The 24,504-nt window shown below is 57.0% G+C and overlaps 1 protein-coding gene across 1 annotated transcript in view; it reads left to right on the top strand.

The window, feature by feature from the left end:
- The window catches only part of MYH11 (myosin heavy chain 11), a 102,740-nt gene extending 78,515 nt beyond the window's left edge, over window positions 1–24,225 (top strand). Inside the window, 20 exon segments of the mRNA XM_077773193.1 lie at window positions 56–262; window positions 1,216–1,353; window positions 2,199–2,322; window positions 2,758–2,929; window positions 3,633–3,845; window positions 5,257–5,401; window positions 7,721–7,927; window positions 9,246–9,350; window positions 9,439–9,591; window positions 9,777–10,025; window positions 11,685–11,897; window positions 12,236–12,448; window positions 12,694–12,855; window positions 13,153–13,281; window positions 13,588–13,676; window positions 14,108–14,231; window positions 14,777–14,985; window positions 15,872–15,980; window positions 16,105–16,277; window positions 23,539–24,225. Of these exon segments, the coding sequence (XP_077629319.1) occupies window positions 56–262; window positions 1,216–1,353; window positions 2,199–2,322; window positions 2,758–2,929; window positions 3,633–3,845; window positions 5,257–5,401; window positions 7,721–7,927; window positions 9,246–9,350; window positions 9,439–9,591; window positions 9,777–10,025; window positions 11,685–11,897; window positions 12,236–12,448; window positions 12,694–12,855; window positions 13,153–13,281; window positions 13,588–13,676; window positions 14,108–14,231; window positions 14,777–14,985; window positions 15,872–15,980; window positions 16,105–16,277; window positions 23,539–23,671 (3,267 nt within the window). The 3' untranslated portion in view covers window positions 23,672–24,225.
- Window positions 24,226–24,504: the final 279 nt, after the last annotated feature.

Genomic DNA, 24,504 nt, shown 5'->3' with positions numbered 1-24,504 from the left:
TGCGGGCCCTGCCCCCGCGGGGCTCAGCGGCCGCCTGCCTCCCCCCTGCGTGCAGCTGGCCGAGGAGAAGAACGTGCTTCAGGAGCAGCTGCAGGCAGAGACGGAGCTATACGCCGAGGCCGAGGAGATGCGGGTCCGCCTGGCCGCTAAGAAGCAGGAGCTGGAGGAGATACTGCACGAGATGGAGGCCCGCCTGGAGGAGGAGGAGGACCGGGGCCAGCAGCTGCAGGCCGAGAAGAAGAAGATGGCCCAGCAGATGCTGGTAAGGCCCTGCGGCGGCCGCGCGCGGCGGCTGCCGCGTGGCTTGGCCTTCGCCGCCTGTGAGCGGCGCGCGGTCCTGGGTGTCCCCGTGGGACAGGTGTGGGGACTGAGGGCTGGAGAGGAATGGCAGTTTGCCCCGGGCCACCCGGCCAGGGTGGGGACTTGAACACAGGTCTCCCGGAGAGCCAGCTCCGTTCTGCCCTGCGCTCCGCGCGTGAGAACCTTGTCATACGCACGCCCGCGCGAGGGGCAGTTGCGTTTGTTAGCTGTTGCTGTGACAAAGCCCCCCACATCGTGGCAGCCGTTGCGTTACGGGGTCAGGAGTCCGAGAGTGGCCCAGCCAGGGGTTCTGGCTTACAGAAGGAGGTGAGCCCCGCCCGGGCTGGAGGACCCCCCCGTCCCCGTGGCTCACTCCCGCGGCTGTCGGCAAGAAGCTTTCCTTCCTCACTGGGGGGCTTCTCCTTGAGGCCGCTGGAGGGTCCCCACTATGCAGTGGCCGGCTCCCCCCCTCCAAGGGGTGAATCCAGAGAGGGAAGAGGGGAGGTGGCGGCCGCGGTGCCTCTTAGAGCCTAATCTCCGTAGCTTACGTTCTGTGGCTTCTTCTGGATTTTATCTGTTAGAAGCACTTATCCAAGTCCAGCCCCAGTACCTAAGTCCAGCCCACACGGAGGGGGAGAGCAATCAGCCTCCACCTCCTGAAGGGAAGACTACCAAAGACTTTGTGGACATAGTTCGAAACCTCCACAGTATCTACTCTTCCCATTCAATGGATGGGGAAAACCGAGGCCCCACGAAGCCAAGTGGTTTCCCAAAACTTTCATTTCCAGTAAAAGGAGACCACAGAGCACGGGGGCGAGGGGGCCCAGCCTCTCGTGTGGGTCAGTCCCCAGAGCTCCCAGAAAGGGATTCCGTGGCGAACGAGGCTGTGATTTTTTTTCCCCTTCCCCCACAAAGGACCTGGAAGAGCAGCTGGAGGAGGAGGAAGCGGCGAGGCAGAAGTTACAGCTCGAGAAGGTCACGGCCGAGGCCAAGATCAAGAAACTAGAGGACGATATTCTGGTCATGGATGATCAGAACAATAAGCTGTCGAAAGTGAGTAGCGGCCGGCGTCTGCAATGAACACGGCGGGCTCTGCGGCGGGGGCTCCAGACACGTGTCCCTCCCGGCCAAATACCAGGGGCTGGAGGCCGGGCCAGTGGGAGGTGGCCTCTGACTGCCGTCCAGATACAGGCGGGCCCTGGACAGGGTCCCCGGAGGTCCCACCAGCACCGGGACTGCCACGGGCAGCTCTCAGAAACTCAGTGCCAGCAGGGCCCCCCCTAGCTGTGCGAAGTCAGCCACGTGTGCCTGAGATGTGGGGCCTCCCCCTCATTCTCGCGGACGGCTTCCAGGTAGTGACAGGCTCTCCCGGTTTGCCTGGGACTCAGGGCTTCCTGGGAGGTGGGACTTTTCAGCACCCAAACTGGAGAAGTCCCCGTGTAAACTGGAATGCATAGGTCACCCCTACCCCCCAGCACTAGGGGATGGAAATAAGGTATTCAGGGAAGGCTTCCTGGGGGAAGTGGCATCGAAGCGGGAACCTGACAAATGTAGAGTGGGTGGAAGGGGGAGCGGGGGGACAGCTCAACAGATGGTCCTATCTATGCAAAGGCCCTGTGGCAGAGAGCAGCTGACATGTGCTCATAAGGGAAGAGAGTGCGCCTGCCCAGAACATGAAGTAGGAGGGGAGAGGTCGCACGGGATGAGAAGTGACTGGGTTATAGGGAGTTACCGTTAAGGAACTTCTCCCTATCATTTTAAAACCTAAGGCGGCACTTGGTGTTCGTGTGGGGTTCCTGCCAACTGCTGATCTGGAAATTACTAAAAGTGAAAGGCAGATCCTGGAGAAGCGGGAAAAAAAAAAAGCTCCCGACATTTCTCTTTCTTTTCCCAAAAAGGAGCGAAAACTCCTCGAAGAGAGGATTAGTGACTTAACAACAAATCTCGCGGAAGAGGAGGAAAAGGCCAAGAACCTTACCAAGCTAAAAAACAAGCACGAATCTATGATTTCAGAACTGGAAGGTAAACCAGCGACCCCAGACAGGGGTTCAAATGGACGTGGGAAAGCTGGGAAAATCGGCGAGCAGAGCTGCGCGTGTCGCGTTTTTTATGGGGAGGTACAACCCTCCCCAGGCTCCCAGGCCAATCTGCCAGTCATAAGAAGGGTGCTTTTCTTTTTTTATTTTATTTTTTAATTTTTTAAAATTTTTTACAAATAGTTTATTGTCAACTTGGTTTCCAAGGAAGGGTGCTTTTCATCATCAGCACTGGCTTTCTTCCCGTGAGAGAGGGGTCTGGGCCCCGACAGTCGCCCATAGGGCCGGGTGCGGGCATGCACGTGTGTGTGTGTGTGTGTGCGTGCGTGCGTGTTCGCGAGCTGCCCGAGCAGAAAGGCTTGTCCTCCGGGCGCCTCTCCGGTAGCTTCCGCGTCCTGAGGGGCCCCTGGCTTTGTCACAGTGCGGCTAAGGAAGGAGGAGAAGAACCGGCAAGAGCTAGAGAAGCTGAAGAGGAAGCTGGAGGGTGAGGCCAGCGACTTCCACGAGCAGATCGTGGACCTTCAGGCACAGATCGCCGAGCTCAAAATGCAGCTGGCCAAGAAGGAGGAGGAGCTGCAGGCGGCCCTGAGCAGGTGGCCCACGGCGGGGGCGCATCCTGGTGTCTTGTGTGTTGCCTCCTCCTCCAGGCAGGCCTCCGTCCTCCTGGGCGCCTGCCCTGCTTGCACTTTCAGAATGATGCTGCTGACTTTCTTCTCTTCCTGCCAAACCCACCCTCTCTCTGTGTGTCCCTCCTCCCCNTCCCTTTCCATCCGTCACGGCAGCACGAGAGCCGGCTCCACGATGTGTCAGGAGGTCGTCACGCGCTCCCGCCCAATTGGACAATGCTTCTCACGTCCCACCTTGACCCACAATTGCCGCCTCCCCCACATGGGGGGCCCTGGTTTTAACACCTCCCCAAGCAGCACCCGGCCACGTGCTTTCCGTGCAGCAGGTCCCCAGCCACCGTTAGAGCAGAGCAGCGGAGGAAAACAGTTGCCAGGGAGAAATAATTGTCCGGTGTTCACAAAGCATCTGTTAAGCGCCTGCTGTATACTAGGCACCTTGCTAGTCTGAGGCCGTGCTCTGCATGCATTCTCTCTCTCTCTCTCTCTCTCTCACACACACACACACACACATGCATGCACGCACACACACACACACACAGTGTGTGTTTTGACATCAGACAAGTCCTCATCCGCAAGCAGTCCGAGCTGGCAGGAGGGGGTCCTCTGTGGCTCAGGGACACGGCCCGTGTGGGATCTCAGGGGCTTGACCGTGGCCATGTGTCGCCCGCAGGCTTGACGACGAGATTGCTCAGAAGAACAATGCTCTGAAGAAGATCCGCGAGCTGGAGAGTCACATCTCAGACCTGCAGGAGGACCTGGACTCGGAGCGGGCCGCCAGAAACAAGGCCGAGAAGCAGAAGCGGGACCTGGGGGAGGAGCTGGAGGCGCTCAAGACGGAGCTGGAGGACACGCTGGACAGCACGGCCACGCAGCAGGAGCTCAGGTGGGCCCCCCCACACACTCCCAGCATGCATCAGGCGGCCGGTGGGAAAGGGCGAGCCCTGAATGANCTTACCACCTTGGACTTTTTTTTTTTAATCAGTTTTTTTTAATCAGTTTTTTTAATCAGTTTTTTAATGTTGAGGGAGAGTGTGCAAGCAGGGGAGGGGCAGAGAGAAACGGAGAGGGAGAGAGAATCCCAAGCAGGCTCTGCACTCTGAGTTGTGGAGCCCGATGCGGGTCTCCTACTCACGAGCTGGGAGATCATGACCTAAGCGAAAGTCAGACACTCAACTGACTAAGTCACCCAGGCACCCCAGCTTTTTAAAATAACGTTTGTTGGATTGGTCTTTAAGATTTGCTGCAGGCTAACAGACACCAGCAATGAAAGAAACACCCCAAAACAAACCCACAACAAACACAGGTCACCTGCTAGATAATGAATGCTGAGTTCAGTGAACGTAGGTCACTTATTCATTCAAGAAACATACAGATGCCTTGAGTGCTTCCTGCATCAGGTGCCGTGGTAACTGTGAGGTGGATTTCCCGCACTTGCGGTTTTGTGCCACATCCCTCACCTGGGCGTAGAAGCCAGCAGTTCTCTGCCCCCTTCCCACCTGGCCAACGTTACAGAAAAGCCCTCAGTGCAATTTTCAAACACACGGGCTCAAAGCCAGATCATTCAGGTTCAGATTCTGGTTCTGTCACACAGTGGATGTACCAACATGGGCTAAGGCTCTCTTACCTTAGATTTCTCATCTGTAAATTGGGAAAATTAATATATCTGCCTCTAAGGGTCACTCTGAAGATAACTAAGATGATGTCTGATGTCAGAACTTAGGTCAGGGGCACCTGGGGGGCTCAGGTGGTTGAGCGTCTGACTTCAGCTCAGGTCACCATCTTGTGGTTCACGAGTTCGAGCCTTGTGTCGGGCTCTGTGCTGACAGCTCAGAGCCTGAAACCTGCTTCCAATTCTGTGTCTCCCTCTCTCTCTGGCCCTCTCCTGCTCACACTCTCCTTCTCTTTCTCAGAAATAAATAAACATTAAAAAAAAAGAGAGCCTAGGTCAAGGCCTGGCATATAGTAAGTAAGCTCAATAAATAAGAGCCAATATTAATATTTGAGGAACATTTTGCAATTCACAGATGTTCTTTCAACATGATATTGAGTATTTTGTGTATTTACTTGCTGGCCTTGAGAGTTTCTGGGCGGGTAACATGCTGTTTACCTTGCAGCTGAGGAAATGCCAGGTCCAGAGAGGTTAGGTGACTCAGTCAAGGTCACACAGCCAGGAGGGCCGATGGTGGAGAATTCAGCTCTGCGTCCTGGGAGAGCTCTCGTTCCTTTGCTCAGCACTGTCGGAGGTGAGCCCCAGTCTCCACCTGACTGCCAGCCGCTGTGTTCTTCCCGCCCAGGGCCAAGAGGGAGCAAGAGGTGACGGTGCTGAAGAAGGCCCTGGACGAGGAGACACGGTCGCACGAGGCGCAGGTGCAGGAGATGAGGCAGAAGCACACGCAGGCGGTGGAGGAGCTCACCGAGCAGCTGGAGCAGTTCAAGCGGGTGAGCTGTGGCGTGTGCGTGTGCCTGTGTGACAACTCACAGGAGCGCGTATGCCGCCCGCTTCACGTAACTGCGCATCAGGGTCTGTGCTAAGACAAGTAGCAAGCCACACAAGAGCCTCATGACGGTGGTGGCAGCCGTGCCTGTAACCCTGAATCCTTGCATCACTGATGACGTAGGTACTGCTGCGCCCATTTTACACAAGGGGAAACTGAGGTCAAGACTGTCTGGAGGTGGGAACACCCAAGGGACTCCGTCAATTAAGCATCCAACTTCGGCTCAGGTCATGATCTCACAGCTGTGAGTTCAAGCCCCGCGTTGGGCTCTGTGCTGACAGCTCAGAGCCTGGAACCTGCTTCTTCTCTTTCGCTCTCTGCCCCTCCCCCATGCATGCTCCGTCTCAAAAATAAACATTAAAAAAAAGTGTCTAGAGGTGATGAGACTTGCCCACGGTCACACAGCTAGTGACAGAGCCATGATGTGAGCCCAGGCAGTGAGGCTGATACCACCTCTTACCCTCTCCAGGGCAGGGTCCACCATAATCCCCCCCTTCCCCCCCTCCCCAAGCAACATTTTAGAAAAACTTCTGGATCACTTAAGATGGAGAACATCCTTTTTATCTTTTAAAAAAAATTTTAATGTTTTTTTATTCATTTCTGAGAGAGAGAGAGAGAGAGAGACAGTGTGAGCAGGGGAGAGTCAGAGAGAGAGGGAGATACAGAATCGGAAGCAGACTCCAGGCTCTGACGTGTCAGCACAGAGCCCGACACAGGGCACAAACCCATGAACCGTGAGATCACGACCTGAGCCGAAGTCGGACGCTTAACCGACTGAGCCACCCAGGTGCCCCTAGATCTTAATTCCTCTGCCGACTGGAGGAAAGCAGCCCGCTCTCCAGCAGTTTGAGAATGACTGGATTTAATCATTCTTTTTATCTCGTGCTTGGCTCTTTGGGGTGTGTGGGGTTCAAGGCAGTTAGTTAGATACCTCTAGTCTGAATGCATTACACCCAAAACTTCCTCTCTCTCGGGAGAATTACCTTTTGTTTCCTTCCCCGGGGTGAGCGTTTTTAGCTTGTGACATCCGGATGGTGTCCCTGAAGATCTGAGTTACATCACCCTCAGCACTACGGCTTCCCCAATCCCTGCACGTTCTAGATACCCCTACTCTCCCCCCCCACCCCCCCGGCAGCTAGACTAAATGGGCAAAGTATTACCTAAACATTGTTGGGAGCTTGTGTTTGTTTCTCTCACCAGCCAAGGGGACCGGTCTTCCCTGAGCTGGTTTACTGAGCACCTTTGCGCCTCTTCTATGAGAATCTCAGATTTTCTTGTACAAGAAAATAATGGCAACAGTCCCTTAGGTAGCACCGACTGTGTGCCCGATACTTGCGGGAAAGGACTGAGCCCCCTGCAGCTGCCAGAGGAATTAAAGGACTCTTGTTCACATCCTCAAGAGGGAGCTGGATACAGACCTTTAACATTGTGTCCACTCTCTGGACAGATAAGATTTTGCTAAGTGTCACCTCACACATACATTTCCTGTTCTGTTATTATGTAGCATAAACGTGGTGAGAGTGTGTACCCTTGTCTGGTTCCTGATTTTAGGGGAAAGCTCTCACTTCTTCCCACCGGGGATGATGTTTGTCTTTAGCTTGGGTTTTGTTTTTTTTGTTTTTTCTTTTTAATGTTTGTTTGTTGAGGGGGGTGGGTAGAGAGAGAAGGAAGGGTTGGAGAGAGAGGCAGAGAGAGAACCCCAAGCAGGCTCTGGGCTGTCAGCGCGGAGCTAGGTGTGGGGCTCAGTCCCACGATCTGTGAGATGGTGACCTGAGCCGAAATCCGGAGTTGGACACTTAATGGACTGAGCCCCCCTGGGTGCCCCTAGCTTGGTTTTTAAAAGTCAGAATGACTGAGGTATGTGCAGTAAGACTCGCCAATTGTAACCGGATAGTTCAAGTAATTTTGACAAACGTATGCATTTGTGTAACCACCACCTGTCATGACAGAGAACGCTAGAGTTTTTAAAAAAGAAGCTGGAATCCAGTTGTTTTATTTCCTTTATTCCCTGTTGTCAACAAGAATAGGTCAAATGGGACAGGACGGCGGGTTGGATGTAGCTCGTGGAATGCTGGCTTGCAGCCTGTGGGCTTTGCAAAGTGTCCCACGGTGACTGTGCGCCCCCCCCCCCACTGCCGCTGCATCTGTCCCCCGAGGGGACACGCACGTCCCGGGACCTACCTGACCATGGGGTGGGGGGGGAGGAGCAAGATCCGCCAGTGAGGCTGTTAGGTCCTTAGCCGAAACCGCTTTTCCCGGCCAGGCCAAGGCCAACCTGGACAAGAGCAAGCAGACGCTGGAGAAGGAGAACGCGGACCTGGCCGGGGAGCTGCGGGTCCTGAGCCAGGCGAAGCAGGAGGTGGAGCACAAGAAGAAGAAGCTGGAGGTGCAGCTGCAGGAGCTGCAGTCCAAGTGCAGCGACGGGGAGCGGGCCCGGGCCGAGCTCAACGACAAGGTCCACAAGCTGCAGGTGAGCGGCCCTCCCCCGCTGGCCGGAGGCTCTCTGGCTGCAAAGCGAGCCGGCTCCCTTTTGTTCGGTCCCTCGAGGAGAAGAGAGGGTGTCTCTCTTCGAGTCACTCTTGAAAGGCCTTCATTTGCTCATTCAACAAGTAGAGGAGTATGTGCTGTAGGCCAGGCACCCTGTTTAGCCCTGAGATACAACAGCAAGAGAGACACGGTCCCTGCCCCCGCAGAACTCCGGCCTAGTGGAGGGAAGCGCGTTTATTATTCCATGAATGAGTGTAGAACGACGCTGTACGTAACGGGGGTGGGGGGTGGGGTCTGGTCTGTGGGAGGAGGAGTCGGGAAAGGCTTCCCGAAGAAGAAGGTATCATCTGAGATACACAGAGGTCTGCCAGGCAGAGGGGACAGCATGTGCAAAGGCCCAGTGGTTAGTGGGAAATCAGAAGAGATCACGGAAGTGGAGCTAGAGCGCTGAGCTGGCAGGGGAAACGTGGTACAAGACGGGACTAGGGAGGGAGGTTGTGGCCAGAGGCCACAGGGCCTTTGAGGCCCTATCATATGTACGTGTGTCTTTATTCTGTGTGACAGGAAGCCATTGGTGGGTTTCAGGCTGAGCAGTGACAAGGTCTGTCTTTGGTCTTGGTTAGCTTTGACGGTGATATTTGGCCCGACGCCCATTCATGGGATCCAGGCCGACTTTGGATAAACACTTAATGTGCGTCCAGCCTGGGGCTGCGGGGCCGGGGAAGCATTAACTAGCACTTCTTCCCACATGCGGTTGAGAGCAGGGGTGCTGCTCTCACAGGCAGTGTCTTGGAGTAGAGTCTAGATCATTCACATCCTCGTTGTAAGTGGGAGAGGACAGACGGTCAGCGGATGCCTCCGGAAAGACCTGCCCGGGGACACAGGGAGAATTCAGTAGAGGGCTTCTTACCTTGAGTGTCTGTGTCTCTGGTTTGGGGCATAAAGGTCAATGAAAGGGCAAAGAGTAGAGGTGAGGAAGAGGGTGGTGGGAACAGGCCTCAGGAAGTAGAGGTGCCACCTGGATCTTCTTCTCCAACGTTAGCGAGCAGGCGACTTGCCTCGACTCTCCAACCTGCTGCTTCATTTTTGCCAACCTTGGCAGGGATCCAGGATCCATCTGGTGGGATCAGGGACCGGTCAACACAGTCTGGGGCTCCAAGCGGTTCCCAACTTGTAGGTGCTCCTCTTCCCTTGGGGGCCGTGGCGCTGCCATAACCAGGCCCCCAAGCTCATGCATCATGGGAGTCCTTCGTAAGGACGCTGTTCTCGAGGGCTCTAACGCAGTGTCTTGGCGCCCTCAGAATGAAGTGGAGAGTGTCACCGGGATGCTCAACGAGGCCGAGGGCAAGGCCATAAAACTGGCCAAGGATGTGGCATCCCTCGGGTCCCAGCTCCAGGACACCCAGGTGGGTATTCTGCCCCGTCACCCAGAGGGAGCTGGGCCGTGGCCTTCCTGGGGGTGGGGCCCCGGGACTTCCGTGTGGCCTTTCGCAGGAGCTGCTCCAAGAAGAAACCAGACAGAAGCTGAACGTGTCCACCAAGCTGCGTCAGCTGGAGGACGAGAGGGACAGCCTGCGAGACCAGCTGGACGAGGAGACGGAGGCCAAGCAGAGCCTGGAGCGCCACATCTCCACCCTGAACATCCAGGTGCCGGCCGCGAGTCCGGGCCTTCCCAGGCCCCAGCCCGGCCGGCCGGCGGAGCGCTGGCGCCATCTTGTTGGGCTCACGGGCTCCCCCTGCTCTTGAATCCCCTCCGGGAGGAGAGGGTGGGGTCCGGAAAGGGGCTCACGCGGTGGCCCCCCACTGACCGCACCCCGACGCTGCCCCTTCAGCTCTCCGACTCGAAGAAGAAGCTGCAGGACTTTGCCAGCACCGTGGAGGCCTTGGAAGAAGGCAAGAAGCGGTTCCAGAAGGAAATCGAAGGCCTCACCCAGCAGTACGAAGAGAAGGCGGCTGCTTATGACAAATTGGAAAAGACCAAGAACAGGCTTCAGCAGGAGCTGGATGACCTGGCCGTCGATTTGGACAACCAGCGGCAACTGGTGTCCAACCTGGAAAAGAAGCAGAAGAAGTTCGATCAGGTAGGGGCTGGGGGGCCGTCCGCTCGGCGCACGGACACAGCGGGGGCAGGAGGCTCTTTGAAGCAGCCGGGGAGGCCGCCACGTAGCTGCCTCCCACCCTCCCAAGGGAAGTTAGGAAACATCAGGGCTCCGAGCACGACTTCCAGACACCCCGCCCGCCAGGGCCACCTGCCACCCCGGGGGCCCTTAGTTCCTCGGCCCGATAAGGAATGAGATTTATTCCACTTACTCCACAAGTATTAATCCAGCGCCTCCTGAATACTCCAACTAATTCAACGTGGCTACCCTTTTGATACCACTTTCCCCTAACATTTCCTGAAGGAGAATTTCACGCACAGCAAAGCTGAAAGCATTAAACAGTGACCACCTGTACCCCACCCACGTGGACCAGATCTCTCACGTTCATCCAAATTCGGATGAACCGCATGTGTCACTGGATGCATTTCCAAGCAAAGTACAGACTCCCCCCCGGCCCCCAGCATCCTGTGTCTTATCTAGGGCTCTTCTTTAACGTATAATTTTGCTTCTTGTGAGATAAAAACGTATATACATGGAAAGGCACAAGTCTTAAGGATCCACTCATTGGAGTTCTGGTAAATGCATAGTACTCCCGTGTGGCCCAAACCCCCCCAAATGCCAGCTTTTAGTATGTTAGTCAGATTTAGCAAAGCTGGTTTGGTTTGCAAGTGACTTGGGATTCTCCTAAAATCCATCCAGGGACTGTGCCGGAGATGTGGGGGCTCACTGACCCCCCCAACTGGGCTCAGAGGACCGGGCTTCTGGGTGACACGCTGCCTCTCCCCTTTTCCATGTCAGGCGGTCAGCCTGTCTTCACTGCTTCCCTGCTGCTGTCCCATTACCGGCCTGAGGGCTTGAGGTGGCTTCTTTTATTTCCTGTCACATACTGTGTTGTTGACTGTGCTGTTTTTGGGAGCCTCTCTTACTTACCTGTCTTTGCTCACTTCTAGAAGCCTGGTTTTGGGGCGCCTGGGTGGCTCAGTCGGTTAAGCATCCAACTTCAGCTCAGGTCATGATCTCACGGTTCGTGGGTCTGAGCCCCACGTCAGGCTTTGTGCTGACAGCTCAGAGCCTGGAGCCTGCTTCAGATTCTGTGTCTCCCTCTCTCTGACCCTCCCCTGCTCATGCTCTCTCTTTCAAAAATAAGTAAAAACATTAAAAGAAAAAATAGAAGCCTGGTTTTGGGATGTTTCCATGCACACACTGTGCTGCTCTCTGTGCGGATGAGATTAACATCAGCCCGGAGTGTTGGGTGAACCGCCTCTCCACGCAGAGGGCCGAGTGTGTGCCGCTCTGTCCACACTCACCCTTTCCCTACTCTGGCTCAGAGGGCCCTTTTGAGGGCTGGAGATGAGTGGCCATGATAAAAACAATGGTTGGCCTCTGGCAGGATTTCGATGTCACTGTGACCTCACTAGCAGTATGTGCGAACCAACACGAGCAGCAATAGTGAGTTCAAAGCTCGCAGACTCCCCGGAGGCTGACTCTGAGGAAGGTCCACCTCGAAGTCAGAAGGACGCTCCTTATTCACGCCTTGCAGACACCTTAATGTCTGCACCTGCCCCTGAATAAATCTGCAATGACAGGAAGCGGATTCGGGGATGCCTCGGGCTCACTGCTGGGGCTTCTGTTGTGTCATAGTTGTTGGCCGAGGAGAAGAGCATCTCTTCCAAATACGCGGACGAAAGGGACAGAGCCGAGGCAGAAGCCAGAGAAAAGGAAACCAAGGCCTTGTCCCTGGCACGAGCCCTAGAGGAGGCCCTGGAGGCCAAGGAGGAACTGGAGAGGACCAACAAAATGCTCAAAGCCGAGATGGAGGACCTGGTTAGCTCCAAGGATGACGTGGGCAAGAACGTAAGTGGCTCCTCGCTGGCTCCGCCTGTTCGTGCTTCACCGGCCCCCTTCCCTGCGACTTCTTAGTCCCTGGGGCGGGATGCGGGGACTCCGAGTCTCTTCCCCGGGACAGGAGCGTCAGGACTGAAGGCAGTCCCTCCGGCTGTCACACAGATGGGAACAGTTGGAAACGAAGCTGGGGGGCGGGGTCTGACTCCAGGGTTCCCAGAGGGAGGCTCTGGTCTTGACTCTTGCCCACGCATCCCGCGGTGGCAAAAGCCATCTGTCCGACCTTGATGAGCTTCCTGTCACCACGGGCTCGCCCGACCGTCTTCATGAAGCCAACCCTCCCATGAAAGGTCCATGAGCTGGAGAAGTCCAAGCGGGCCCTGGAGACGCAGATGGAGGAGATGAAGACGCAGCTGGAGGAGCTGGAAGACGAGCTACAGGCCACCGAGGACGCCAAGCTACGGCTCGAGGTCAACATGCAGGCCCTCAAGGGCCAGTTTGAGCGCGACCTCCAGGCCCGGGATGAGCAGAACGAAGAGAAGAGGCGGCAGCTCCAGAGGCAGGTAATCTGGGTGCGGGACAGCGGCAAAGGGAAGGAGGGGTGCGGCTTCCCTCCTTCCACGACCCCTTCCTGGCCCGGTGGAGACTTGGTTCTCTCACCTGCCCGCAGCCCGGGGAGGGGCAGACCACCTTGGGGTGGGGGCTGTGCACCCCCCTCCCCGGGAGCTCGCCGAATGCCGGCTGCGGTGGGGGGAGGGCCTCCGAGGGACGGCCCGGCCCAGCACTGCCCCTTCTCCTCCTCGCTCAGCTGCACGAGTACGAGACAGAACTGGAAGATGAGAGAAAGCAGCGGGCGCTGGCTGCCGCGGCCAAGAAGAAGCTGGAAGGGGACCTCAAGGACCTGGAGCTGCAGGCCGACTCCGCCATCAAGGGCAGGGAAGAAGCCATCAAGCAGCTTCGAAAACTGCAGGTGGGTGAGGCCGGGCACCAGCAGCAGGACGCAGGCCGGTCACGGGGGCTGTGTCCCGCCCTGGGTAAGGCACGACTGCCACGCATGTGGCCACGGCCCTCGGACCACATGGCCGTGGGTTAGGTCTGCTGAGCCCATCTAGACCGGTGCCCCCTAACCGCAGCCTGGCCCGGTGAGGTGGTGGTGGGCAAGGCCCAAGCCACAGGGACCTCTCTGTGCTTCATCATGGACTTCCGAGGGGCCGGCAGGGAAGGACGGTGAGTAAGCAAGCACCTCTTGGCTCGTTGCCTCACGCAGGCTCAGATGAAGGACTTCCAGAGAGAGCTGGAAGATGCCCGTGCCTCCAGAGATGAGATCTTTGCCACGGCCAAAGAGAATGAGAAGAAAGCCAAGAGTTTAGAAGCCGACCTCATGCAGCTCCAGGAGGTAGAACCTTCTCCCTGTGGGCCTCAGCACGGGGTATCGTGGGCAGAGGAGCCCTGGGCACCCACGATCTCTTTCACTCGCCCAGCACCCCACACAGGCGGGCCCCTAGAGTAACGACAGGGACAGAAGTGGGGTATTCTCCTGTCGTGGACATGCAGGGCCTCCCCCGAGCTCAGAGGCGGCCCGGCCGCTTTCCGGGGTGGCCGTACGAATGGCTGGGGGCCAGGAGCAGGTGGGTTCCGCCTGGGGTTCAGCCCTTGCCTGGCAGGTAAGAGGTTTCCTCCCTCCCTCCCCCACGCTGTCCAGGATCTGGCCGCGGCTGAGAGGGCTCGCAAACAGGCCGACTTGGAGAAGGAGGAGCTGGCGGAAGAGCTGGCCAGCAGCGTCTCAGGAAGGTATGGGGCCGCGTAGGGAGGAGGGGGTCCCAGGCTCAGAGGAGGAGGGAGAGGCAGCTCCTGGGAGAGACTCCTGAAAATGACAGTGTCCAGCTGAGCTTGTCACAGGGGTCCTGACCCCATTTGAGCATGTAGCCAGTTTGATTCACTGTGAATGAACAGCAGGGTGGGGAGGGGACAGCGGGGGACACCCGAGAGGAGAGAACCTGTCTTTTACTCCAGGCCCGGCTTTGCCAATACCAAATGGATAGGAGTCCTGGCTCCCTGCTTCTCAGCTGTGTGACTTTAGACAAGTCTCTAAGCCTCTCTGGGCCTCAGTTTCCTTTTATAAATGAGGGCAAGTCAAAGGCATCACATGGCTCCTCCAAACAGAGGCACTTTGCTAAGCCAGAGGGAGGCGGGAGCCCCAGATGCGCCCGCGTTTCCCGTAGGAACACACTGCAGGATGAGAAGCGCCGCCTGGAGGCCCGGATTGCGCAGCTGGAGGAGGAGCTGGAGGAGGAGCAAGGCAACATGGAGGCCATGAGTGACCGCGTGCGGAAGGCCACACAGCAGGTGCGGGCTGGAGCCGAGCTGGGCCGTGCTGCACCCTGGTCCCCTGCAAGCCTGGGCTGGGGGGGAGGAGAGCAGGGAGACAGGAGCAAGGGTCGAGCGCATCTGCTCCCCGCGGCCCGCCCTCCCTCCCCTCGTGGGCACGCAGCGCCTGCACCGTCTACTCCCTCCCGCAGACAACGTGGGCATGGAGGAAGGGCGCGGGGGTCTCCTTCTAGCCGTCTCCCCAGCCTCACGCCCCGGCCTTACAGGACTGAGAGCTCAGTGACAGTACTAAGCACCAGCTCCATGATAGCGCCGGGGACCCACCGTGTGACCTAGAGACAGGCAGCCTGGGTGGCCCCCACAGGCTGCCTCTTGAGCTGCACCTTCAAGAGGCCCAGGAAGGAGCTGGTGGCCAGAGGGGCGGGGGAGGGCTCCTGGGTGCTCCAGCCCAGGGACCCACGCAGAAGCCCACCAAGGCTGGAGGCCACAGGGGAGGTCCGTCATCCCAGTGGAGCCGCCCTGGCCCGTGCCCTCCGTCTCATGCCCTTCACCATCCTCCGCAGGCCGAGCAGCTCAGCAACGAACTGGCCACGGAGCGCAGCATGGCCCAGAAGAACGAGAGTGCGAGGCAGCAGTTGGAGCGGCAGAACAAGGAGCTCCGCAGCAAGCTGCAGGAGATGGAGGGGGCCGTCAGGTCCAAGTTCAAGTCCACCATTGCGGCGCTGGAGGCCAAGATCGCACAGCTGGAGGAGCAGGTGGAGCAGGAGGCCAGGTACGTGGGGCGCGGGCTCCAAAGAACGGCCTGCTGACCAGCGAGTCCCCGGCCGTCGGGGCTCAGGCTCTCGCGGGCCCCGTCTTGGCTGTGAACTAAGCTCAGCGGTCCCCGGGCCCAGCCGTGCGGGGAGAACCCTGCGTGGGCACGGGAGCGAGGCAGCCGAGGCCCGAGAAGGCCCTTCCCAGCAGCTCCGAGGGCAGGGATCCTCCGTGTCGTCCGCCGGCCTCCCGCGAGCACACTGGCTGCCCCCGGCCTGCGTCTGCGGGTGTCGTGTTCTCCGCTAGCCAGGGAAGTCCAGTTCAGCATGCCCGTTCGGCATACGCCAACATGGTCAAGCCTTTCATCATGCAAGGGAAGTAAGGTCACGGCCCATTTGTGACCACGAGATTACGAGGATTCTGACCCAGTCTTGTGGGTTTTTTTGGTAGTGGCTTTCTTGCTCACTCAGACCACAGAAAATTCAGCCTTTTAACGTGTACAAGTCAGTAGCCTCTAGTATAGTCGCGGAGAGCTGCGCCCTCTGCACCATCCACCGCGGGACATTTCAGCACCTCAGTGAGACACCTTATACCCCTTGGCCACACCCCGCTCTCCCCCAGCCCGTGGCAGCCACGGATCTCCTTTCCAGCTCTCTCGTCTCCTCTGGACGTTTCACATAAGTGGGGTCCCACGTCTGCGCCCTTTGGTGACCAGCCTCCTTCCCCGAGTGTGTCTTTGAGGTTCGCCCCTGCGGTGGCGGGTGCCGGGGCTGACGGCCCAGCGCTGTGCGTCTGATGTGGGGGGCGAGCCCTGATCTGGGGCTCCGCGGGGAAGACGCCGGTCAGGTCTACGTGCCGTCTGCAAGGGAGGCCATCCCCACTTCACCCCCGCCCCGTGTCCGCAGAGAGAAGCAGGCCGCCACCAAGTCGCTGAAGCAGAAGGACAAGAAGCTGAAGGAGGTCCTGCTGCAGGTGGAAGATGAGCGCAAGATGGCGGAGCAGTACAAGGAGCAGGTACCCGGGGNGCCTTCCCCGGGCCAGTAGGGTCCTCAAGGCGCCCCAACTCGCCCCCTGGACTCTCCTGGCCCAGCAGGAACCTCAAAGCACCCCTGCTCACCCCCGGGCCTCTCCCTGACAGGCAGAGAAAGGAAATGCCAGGGTCAAGCAACTCAAGAGGCAGCTGGAGGAGGCGGAGGAGGAGTCCCAGCGCATCAACGCCAACCGCAGGAAGCTGCAGCGGGAGCTGGATGAAGCCACGGAGAGCAACGAGGCCATGGGCCGCGAGGTGAACGCGCTCAAGAGCAAGCTCAGGTACGGCTCACGGGCCTTGGTGCCCACGGCGAGTTTCCTTCCTGCTGCAGAGGTCTCCCCTTCCCTGGCACCTTGCTCCTGGCCAGGATGTTCCTGCTCACCGGCACTTATGCAGCACCACTGTGTGCCAGCAGGCCGCAGACCCACCAGGGGCCCTGCCTTGGAGCAGCGTGCCCTCTGTTTTGTTTTTTTTAAAAGAGAATCCCAAGCAGGCTCTGCGCTTTTAGCACCGGGCCCAATATAGGGTTCAATTTCATGAACCATGAGATCACAGCCTGAGCCGAAATCAAGAGTCGGTCGCTTAACCAACTGAGCCACGCAGGTGCCCCCTCATCCCCTCATGTGGCTTCCTTAATGATGCTTCCCTTCCCAGCCCATCCTTGGGCGAGGGGGAGGGGGAGGGGGAGGTACACCCCCGCCTCCTGCATCAATGGCACAAGTCCCTGGTCTCCAGGACCTCTTTTCTGGACTTTCTCTTCACCCCCTTGGTCGAATCAGGACTCTCTCACTACTGCTGTTTGGGGCTGGCTCATTCTCTCTCACAGGAGCAGGCCAGTGTATTGTAGGATGCTGAGTGGCACGCTCTGCATTGACAACCGGAAATGTCTCCAGACGTTGCCCAGTCGCCTGAGGTCGAGAACCTCCACCCTAACCCAGGCTGTTTTCTCTCCCTCACCCCTGTGCCTCTGGGCCTGAAGTTGGTAGGCGACCCCCGGTTCCGCAGGCCTCCTTCCCACATCCACTGACTCCCTGAAGGCCTGAGCCCCTGAGCCTCCTGTCAGGCTCGCCCACACCCCTCCGGGGGGAGGGGTGGTCCAGCCTCTCAGGTCCTTGACCTTGTCTCCTCTGTGATCCTGCCAGCCCACGGGCCTTCCTCCCAGCTCTAGCTTGCCCCTCAAGCATCGCTTCCTCAGTCCCCTGGGGGTCTTCACCCCACCACAGTGCTCAGCCCGTGTCACACACACACTGACTCCTGCCTGGCGCCAAGCCCACGCTCGGCATCAGTCCACCCTGCACACGCCCTCAACACCCCAGTCCCCGTCCTGCTTTGATGTATTTGCTTGGTGACAACACAACCCCAATTAAACCAGACGTTCCACCTTCTGCTCCGAGAAAAGCAAGCAAGCACACTTCCTGCCCCACCTTCTCTCTCGCCCCAGGGAGCAGACCTCACTCAGTGCTACCTGGACCTCAGACTCCCCTCACCTCTTCACGCTCCAGGACCTCTGCTTCTCACTCTCTCCCCAGACTCACCCTCCTCACCCATCCTTACAAGCTCTCATTTCCCCATCAACCCACCTCCCCGCAGCCGCGTTCATTTCTTCTTCTCTGTTCCCGTTTCTGGGCTGAACTATCTAGGGTCAACTCAGAGCAACATATCCGGTAGCTCTACCTCTCTTGTTCACTCAAGGATGTTGCTCCAGAAATTCTTACCCTCCTCCTTTTTACCATTTTAACCTCAATAAAGTCATTCCAGGAGCTGAGCCTGGCCTCTGAGCCCCACCCCGCCGGCTCCCCTTTATGCAGAAGCCTAATGGCCAGTCCTCAGTCCTCACCCCACTGAGCTGCAGCTTCCTTGACCCACACCTGGTTTTCTTCCTCCCCCTTCTGGCTGCCTTGCCTCATCTCCTCTGCTGGTACCTTAACTCAAAGCCCACTGGCCGTTGGCCAGCCCCAGGGTGCCATCTTGGTTCTCTCTTCATCTCCATCTTTGCTCAATCCTAGGTGATCTCAACCAGCCCGGGGGCTTTTGACTTCCACCCACCGCATTGACTTCCCAGTCCAGACTTCTCCCTGGAACCCCAGACCTGCTCGCCCTTCCCACTCACTGCCTCACAGGCAGCTCACACCTTGACCTGAACCCCTTCACCCCCAAATCAGCTTCCCTCACCGTCTTCTCCAGCTCAGCAACTGGACTGACACAGCTGCCTTAACCCAGGCCACTAGCGTGCTCATGCCTGACTTCTCCCTCTCCCTTTTACCTTACGTGCAATCTCTGCCGGAGAATCTGTTCACCTTTCCCTTAAAAACCCTGTATATCCACAGCCCAACGGTTTCTTGCCCTCCTGGTCCAAGCCACTCTCTCCTAGCATCCGGATAACTTGCACAGTCTCCTCCTGGGCCTCTGTTTATGCTGTGTCTTGATAGTCTGCTCTCAACGTGGTAGCCAGAGGGATCCTGTTTAAATGGATGGGAGTCACAACCCTCCTTTGCTCGGATCCATCCAGTGGCTTCCACCTAATTCAGACCGAAAGCAACACCATCATGACGGTTGGTTCCACCAGGCCCTACGTGGTCTCCGTCCACTGCCTCCTAAATGAGCCCTCCAGGTCCACACATGCTGCCTTGGGGCCTTTGCCCTGGCGGTTCCCGCTGCCTGGAAGGCTCTTATCCCAGCTCTCCGCATAGCTGGGTCCCTGCCTCCCTTCCTTAAGGCATTCACTCATCCACGTCACCCTGTCTACAACTTGCACCCTCACTCCCTGCAGTTCTCCGTCTTCCCCGCCTGCCCCCATGTAGCCTGCTGTTTATTCACCTATCTCACTGGCAGCCGTCACTGTGGTCCCATGAGCACAGAGGCTCTGCTTATTCGTCCCCGGTGTCTGGGATAGTGCTGGGCACAAACCTTCAGCCACAGTCAGAGATGATGCTCCCCTCACCTCATTCTCTTACCACCTCGCCCCTTTTGCCTTGGCCTCTTACTACCTGCACTGTTGTTGACTTCACATTGTCTCTGAAGTTAACTGGTCGAATCCTACACCCCTCTGTTTGCAAATAAAACTTACCACCCCTGCGTTGTTAAACCACCATCACCAGCATCGACAGGTCACAACGAAATTAAAGTACAGTGAGAGCAAAACACTAATGAATGTATTCTACCTACTGTGGCTACTAACTGATGACCGGGACCACAAAGCCTGTTTCTCAGTTGACAAGGGACTGATAGAAGACGACGTCAGCACCAAATAGACCGTTTCTGACATAATCAGATGTTTTTAAAGAGAGTGGGAAAGGGAATGCTTTTATAACTGTGCGATGGAGTTACCCAGTGGCATGGCCAGGAACCATATGAAAGCACCTGCCATATCAACTCCAGACTCTGAGCACCCCTGCATGGCATGTGAGGAGGGGAAAGCCCAAACCCCTTTCGGAAGGGGGAGAGTGGACGGCGTGGGGTACAGGAAGGAGACCCCAGATCACGCAAGGCTGGTGAGGGGCTGTGGGTCCTACCGATGGAACGGAAGCAAGATGTAACTTCTCAGGTCCAACAGTGGCTTGGGAGAAACCCCCAGGATGAGGGTCAGCAAGAGAGCTGTTCTCACAGGGAGACCCCCGCCCAGGAATTTGCTCTGCTGGTGCCTGAACCCTACCCTCCTCAGTGCTGGGGCGGGTGGTGGGGAAGCTCAGGCTCTAGCCGTCAGCACTCCCTTTGCTCAGGACCCAGGATTCCGTTCTCACACGCCGAACGTCCCCTGTGGGTCCCGCCCAGCACAGCTGATCCTTCGCGGGGCGTATGGGCCGGTATCAAACAGGCTACTTCTCACAGTCCCGGTGTGAGCATCCCCTAGGGCAGGACCCAGTCAGGCCATACCTTCCCACTACCTCCAAGCCCTGCTCAGGTGCCAGACCTAAAGCCAAGCACTAGAGCTTTGAGTGAGGCTGGCAAACCTGGCCGGCTCTCGGTGACCGAGGAAATGCAGGGCAAGTCTCATGGTCGTACCGGCCAAGTAAATCTCAGCACGAGTGCCTTGGTTCAAGAGCTGTGCCCGGCCTTTGCCACAACACTGGATGTGAGCTTTTTAGCTGGAACAATGGCTCACGTGTGCCAGCCTCTCTCAGAGCTCTCGTGTCCAGCACTTCTCTGCAAGGTGGACTCACAAGTGCCTTAAATCATTTCACTGAAGGGAACGCCTTTCGTGATTAAAAGTGCACTAAGCGGATGCCCTCTCGTTTGCGGATAACCACCAGAGACTCTCTCTCTCTGTTTCAGAGCCCCCCTCCCCCAGGAAACTCCGCAATGACTCACCAGGTACCATGCCTCCAGCTTCGCAGCTCGTGTGTGTTGCACTCGGTTTCCACTTCCTTCCTGCCCTCCCTCCCGCCCTCCTTGTGCCCCGCAACCCCCTTTTTGGGCCCTCACAAATTTCCATGGGATTCCTGCAAACTCGGAAGGCGTGGATATCTTAGTTCAAGACTCTCTTTACCAAAGCCAAGATCAGTACAAGAAGACTTCATCTCTTGACCCGTTTTCCTTCCCTCCTCCTGCTTGGGCATCTGACATGGCACGGGACGTGTCGCTGTGTGTTGACGAGCACTTAAGAGGCTGCGTGTGCCACCTGTATTGTTCTTACCTGCATCAGCGGGCCTCTCTCACACTGTCAGGACACCTGGCTGTGCTGTCCTCCTCCGTCTGGTTGACACCACACGGTGCGAGTATGACACTTCTACAGTCTGAGCCCATTCCTGGAGATTGGCTTCCGTCTGGCCGGTCTGGCCCACAAATCACAAGTCACGGAACACAGGTTCCTGGTGACCACAGCCCAGCCCCCAGCTGCCCCCACGGCCGGGCTTTCTCAAACCTGTCTGTGAAAGAAATGAGCTCTGGCTGCACGCTCTGCAGTCGCTGGGGCCGTAAGGGCCCTAGGCAAGGCCTAGCATTCACCTGCGCCACTGGTATGCGAGGGCACACGCGCTGGCCACTGCGCAGACAAGCGTAGTCCGGACAGAGCCTTTTCCAGGGCTCTTTGGGCTTGTGTTCCCAGTGGGAAACGGACAAGACACCCCAGACTCCAGGGAGAACACAGGGCCCTTCACACGACAGAGTTAAGAGGCCTTGACGTGTCTGGGAGTCTAACAGCTTTTCCACACGTGACGTAGGCACCCAGGGCCTGGTTTCCCTCTCATCTGCCTCGAGAGGCCCAGCAAGGCCTGGCTTGTGTCCCTCTTCCGTTTTTGGAGAATCTCAGCTTCGCTGTCGCTGCCCAAATACTTAAAGCTGGGTGAGGGGTCAGCCGGCGCTTTAGGAAAAGCTCTCAGCCTCTGAAACACAGCTCTCGAACAGCACCCCTGGCAGCTCAGGCTGGACTGGGGACGCACTCGCTGCGGGGAAAGGGAGTCCTCGCACATCAAGTGCTCGCACTCAGGTGCTGATTCCCGGTGCTCCACCAGTGCCTCGGGGTGGGGGGTTGTGAGGGGGAGTTCTCAGAGGCTGTGAATAGAAGCCAAACTCTCCCAGCTCAGACCCTTGAAGAAAATCTTTAAAAGGGCTCCCTTACTTCCTGTGACAGGTGTAGCCGGTGCCAACCTTGGCCTTGGATGTGAAACCAGCTCCTTCAGGAAGGGCACCTGAGCCGGAAGGCAGGCTCACAGGGCCGGTGGCTGCGCAGGGGGCTTATGGTGACCCAGGGCATGACATCTCTCATAGATCAAGGGGACACCTGGACACTTCCCCTCTGGTAGCTTGCAAATACAGACTGTCTCCAGGGGCCCAGAGTGCTGGGAGCTCGGGATGGTAGGGGAGACAGTTCCTCAGCCCCAGGCTGGCCCATCAAGCTTTGAACCAGGAGGGTCAGAAGCGGAAGGAGAGATGTGTGGGAGCAGCAGCTACTCTTTCTGTCTTGTGCTCAGAGACCCTCCTCTGGGACCCAGGTTCCTGGCAAGCACAGTGCTAAAGGCCTGGGCTTTTTAAAGGTCATTTCGAGAAAAGGTGATGCAAAGTCAGTCCTAAGGGTGCAAAGTCAGTCCTAAGGGTGCAGTGAGCTCCAAGCTTCCCTCCTACGTGAGCGAAGCTGACCCAAGGCTTGAGCTGGGAGTGGCTGCAACTGTATTTATTCATCCTCGATCGCAGTCCCTCAGCAAATGCTCTTCCCCAAAAACCTGGGTGGGTTTTCCCAGCCTGGGGTCCTCCCACCCTCGGACCTCAGGAGGCGCACGTTGGAAACCCTTTCTCAGCGCTCAGGATGCTCTGGGCCTTCCTTTAGCCCCGAGATTTACCTAGTCCAAAGGGCAACTCAAGAATCGCTAACAGGGACGGGCTCACCCTTGTGGCTTTTAGAGGTCCAGCCTCTGTGTGGTGAAGCAGGTCCTTTCTCATGACAAAAGTCTACATTCCTCTTCCTAAAATGAGTGGAGACAGGTCCTCCGATTCGGGTCCAACAGGCCCAGATGGCCAGAGCCAAACACGATGATTTGTTGTCACAGAAAACACAGCAAACATCTCTTCCGTGGGGAGGGGCCAAGTGCAGGGGGATCTGACCTCTCCTGCTACCTGCCTGTAGCAGACCTCCCGAGCAAAGCCTCACTGCAGGTGACCCGGGCTGGCCCTGGCAGTAACTCAGGGCATCCGGCACTCCAGAGATGGCAGCCCTAAGGACACAGCAAAGGGGTGTCCTACCAGCTAGAGCTGAAATACACCCGAGATTAACACGTCTATCTTATTCTTGTAACAAATATTCATTAAGCACCTATTACGGGCCATGCATGGTGCCTGCATGGGGACTAAAAATCAGACAAGATCTCTGCCCTGTGCGAACTCACACCAAGAATTCTGCTCTCACAGAAGCAGGGGGCCCTGCGTTGCTTTAACCAGGGAGCACACTCTGGCATCCGCACGGTGGCCTCTACCTCAACGCTGCCTTTGATGCTCATTTCTACCTTCTTCCAGCTGAGAACCTAATACCCTCCCTTTTTTTTCCTTCTGAAGGCAAGGGGGGGACAGAATGAGAGCACCCTCCCCTTCACACCTGCCCCGTAGGCTTTGAATAAACCCACGGGAATGTGTCAGCCCCCACTTGATTCTTTTTTTCTTTCCCAAATAAAAGACCACAAAACAGAATCCTGAGGGTCATCAGATGACCAGCGCTTTTTTTTTTTTTTTGAGAGAGAGAGAGAGAGAGAGAGAGAATCTTAACCAAGTTCCACGCTTAGTGTGGAGCCCGATGCAGGGCTCGATCCACAACCCTGGGATCATGACCTGAGCAGATAATCAAGAGTCAGATGATGCTCAACCCACTGAGCCACAAAGGCACCCCAACTTTTTTTCTTTAAGCAGACCGTCTTGCTATGAAAAATCTACTTGTCCCCCCATTCCAGCTGACTAAATGTTACCATACCTTGAGACGGGTCAGAGCTTGACTTTAACCTGAATATTTTCATCTCCTTTCAGTTTGTCTGTGTTTGTTTTCTGTCCCTTTAGAAACCTCTTCCGATCTCAAGGGAGATTTCTCTACTAAAGACACGTATGTTCTCCTCACACCCACAGGCGAGGAAACGAGACCTCCTTTGTTCCCTCTAGAAGGTCTGGAGGACGTCGAGTTATTGAAAATGCCGACGGTTCTGAGGAGGAAGCAGACGCTCGCGATGCAGACTTCAATGGAACGAAAGCCAGTGAATAAGCACCTTGCCAACAGCTGAACAGACCCAAACCCAGTGGACTCTGAGCACTGTCTAAATCTGTCCTCAAATTCCAAATGTCACAGACACCCCCTCACAACGAATATAAAAAAAACCACCACCCTGCGTCCGGGGTACCGATGGGAGTTTTGAATGATGTACCAAATGAGAAAAACCCAAGAGGGGACACAGACACACCCGCTCCCCCTCTCAGTGACTTGTGCAGAAATGTTGAGTTTTTAGGAAAATAGAACCACAGTGACTGATCACTGGCAACTTAGCGTACGTGAGACGGGCAGAAAGTCACCAAAACGGGTGCCGCCGCCTCCTGCTCCTAAGACCTTCCCCACCCGTCTGCCCTTCCAACGTCTCGAGGGGCCCCCGTTTGTGTCCCCGCCCCCCGTTAGCCCACGTCAGATGCACACAGTTCACGGAGGCCAAAAGCCTTCGGCAGCCACACGAGTTACAAGAGGAGACGCTGCTCCAGCGGGTTGGGAGCAAGAGGGTCACACTGTTTGAGACGCACCCCGATTGTACTTAAGGACACCCTCACTAATAAAAGGTTATAAATCACCCGAACGCGGTCAGCTCTTCTGTTGTTTGCTGCGGAGTGAAAGAGCGGCGTGCGTTCTTGCTTCCTCCTGACGACGACCCTACGAAGCCAGGTTAGAATCTGCAACGGGAGAATCTGAGGCCTGGGGAGGAGAAACAAGTTGTCTGACATCCCACAGCTGCCCCTCCCCCGCCCCGCCAAAAAAGAAAGCAGAGAGGTCACGTGAGTCTCTGTGAAGGGACTTCTCCAAGCAGAGGCAGGCAGCTCCCGGCCCTGGAAGTA

The sequence above is a fragment of the Crocuta crocuta genome, unplaced genomic scaffold, assembly GCF_008692635.1.
Source record: "Crocuta crocuta isolate KB4526 unplaced genomic scaffold, BGI_CrCroc_1.0 scaffold16, whole genome shotgun sequence".
NCBI lineage: Eukaryota > Metazoa > Chordata > Mammalia > Carnivora > Hyaenidae > Crocuta > Crocuta crocuta.
The sequence above is the reverse complement of the archived record's forward strand: the minus strand, read 5'-3'. Positions and strand labels throughout refer to the sequence as shown.